We start from the raw sequence: 2,481 nt of genomic DNA on the forward strand, positions 1-2,481 counted from the left end.
CTTTATTCTACTCCTCTCATTCCCTTCTCTTTCATTTCTTTTACTTTATTTAATTAATTAATTTATTTTATTTATTTATTTATTTATTTATTTTATTTATTTATTTTATTTTTTTTTTTATTTATATAGAACTATAACCATAGAACCAGTACCGAGAGACTGGCGGGCGATAGATGTGCAGCGTCTCCTTCGTTCTTCTTTTGGTGTCTCCGTTGTGAGCTCAATAAATAAATAAATATAAATAAATAAATATAAATAAATAAATAAATATAAATAAATATAAATAAATATAAATAAATATAAATAAATAAATAAATATAAATAAATATAAATATAGATAGAACAATATTTCATTTATTTATTCTCATTTGCTGCTGCTCCATTTGAGTCGCTGCTGTCTCCTTTTTTCTGTCTCCTTTTCTCTGTCTCTTTCTACCTGTCTCCTTTTATCTGTCTCCTTTTCTCTGTCTCCTTTCTCCAGTCTCCTGTCCCCTGTCTCCTTTTTTTGTCTAGCTAGCTAGCTAGCTAGCTAGCTAGCTAGCTAGCTAGCTAGCTGTGAGTGTTGTGTTGTGTATTTTTTTGTTGCTGCAAGGATACCGAAGACATAGTATTTACATACAGCCGCAAAGGAGAGCAGCAGCAGCTTTGCTTCTGCTGCTGCAGCAGCGAGAAGGATGCGTTGCTGCTGCTGCAGCAGCTGCAGGAGTTCGCCGTTCCTAACCACCCAGCATACCCAGACCTCTTCGGTTGCTCTTTCTTATACGCCAGTAAACCCTAAACCCTAAACCCTAAACCCTAAACCCTTGAACTGAAGGCTTTTGCTAACAACTCATAGTGATGAAGACACCCTGGTTTATCACCGTACACAATCTAGGGTTTAGGGTTTAGGGTTTAGGGTTTAGGGTTTAGGGTTTAGGGTTTAGGGTTTGTGCAGGTCGATCCGCCCTGTTTGTGTCGCATGAAGACCTTGACTACCTTCCAGTTCTCCGCAAGTTTCAGGTAAGGGTTTAGGGTTTAGGGTTTAGGGTTTAGGGTTTAGGGTTTAGGGTTTAGGGTTTAGGGTTGTTGTGGTTTGGTGGTTCTTCGTTTGTACGCTGTGTTTCTCTAGCTTTCTAAACCCTAAACCCTAAACCCTAAACCCTAAACCCTCAGCGGATACCTCTTTCTCCCGCGCAAACTCTGTGTATGTTTAGGGTTTAGGGTTTAGGGTTTAGGGTTTAGGGTTTAGGGTTTATGTTCAGGTGTTTACATATGGATGGCAGCAGGATGTGAATGAAGAAGAGTTTAAGGGTTTGCTGCAGCAGCTAAAAATATTTCCTGCTGCAGTGCAGCAGCTGCAGCAGCAGCAATGGAAAGAGAAGTCCTTTTTTTTACAGTTCGATAGAATGAGGGACCTTAAGCTCGTCATGGTAAACCCTAAACCCTAAACCCTAAACCCTAAACCCTAAACCCTAGTATTGATGAGGATAGAGGGGGGGGAGGGACTGAGAGAAAGAAGTACTTCTCTGCTGTATCTTTGTGGATTGCTGCTGCTGCTGCTGCTGCTGCTGCTGTTGCTGTTGCTGTTGCTGCAGTTGCTGCTGTTGCTGCTGCTGCTGCTGCAGCAGTTGCTGCTGCTGCTGTTGCCGCTTTTATTTCTTTTTGTCTCCTTCTGTCTCTGTCTGCCTCTTCCTGTCTCCGTCTTCTTTTTGTCTCCTCTTTGTCTCTTTTTCTGTCTCATTTGCCTCCTCCTTTCTCTTTCTGTCTCTTTTGTTTTCTTTTTGTCTCCTTTTTGTTTCTTTTTTTCTCTCTCTGTCTCCCCTATTTTCTTTTTGTCTCCTTTTTGTCTCCTTTTTTTTCTGTCTGCTGCAGTCTCGATTGCATTTGCTGCGGCACCGATGGAAGCTACATCCGCATGCAGTTTTCTTTGCTCTCCCTAGACGAGTAGGGTTTAGGGTTTAGGGTTTAGGGTTTAGGGTTTGGGGTTTAGGGTTTGGGGTTTAGGGTTTGGGGTTNGTTTAGGGTTTAGGGTTTAGGGTTTAGAGTTTAGGGTTTGGGGTTTAGGGTTTAGGGTTTAGGGTTTAGGGTTTGCTTCGCAGGGAGGGGCTGTATCTTCTGCTGCTGCAGTTGTTGCTGCTGCTGCTTTTGTCTGTCTCCTCTTTGTTTGTTTGTCTCCTTTTCTTCATTGTCTGTCTCCTTTTTAGGGTTTAGGGTTTAGTGTTTATATCTCTCTTTTTTGTCTCTTTTTTGTCTCCTTTCTGTCTCCTTTTTGTCTCCTTTTTGTCTCCTTTCTGTCTCCTTTCTGTCTCTTTTCTGTCTCCTTTTTGTCTCCTTTTTGCCTCCTTTTTGTCTCCTTTTTGTCTCCTTTCTGTCTCCTTTTTGTCTCCTTATATGTCTCCTTTCTGTCTCCTTTATTCTCAGCATCTGTCTCCTTTCTCTTTCTCTTTATTTTTCTTTCTTTTTCTCTTTTTTTTTTTTTTTTTTTTTTTTTTTTTTTTTTTT

At 40.4% G+C, this 2,481-nt stretch overlaps 1 protein-coding gene across 1 annotated transcript in view; it reads left to right on the forward strand.

Annotated features, from left to right (window-relative positions):
- The window catches only part of EMH_0020030 (uncharacterized protein), a gene marked incomplete at both ends in the record, with an annotated part of 7,225 nt that overhangs the window by 1,468 nt on the left and 3,276 nt on the right, over positions 1-2,481 (forward strand). The window contains 3 exons of the mRNA XM_013501477.1: positions 667-767; positions 935-999; positions 1,242-1,409. Of these exons, the coding sequence (XP_013356931.1) occupies positions 667-767; positions 935-999; positions 1,242-1,409 (334 nt within the window). The remainder of the gene's footprint in view (positions 1-666; positions 768-934; positions 1,000-1,241; positions 1,410-2,481) is intronic.

Source organism: Eimeria mitis, genomic scaffold (assembly GCF_000499745.2).
Source record: "Eimeria mitis Houghton genomic scaffold, Emh_scaff695, whole genome shotgun sequence".
NCBI lineage: Eukaryota > Apicomplexa > Conoidasida > Eucoccidiorida > Eimeriidae > Eimeria > Eimeria mitis.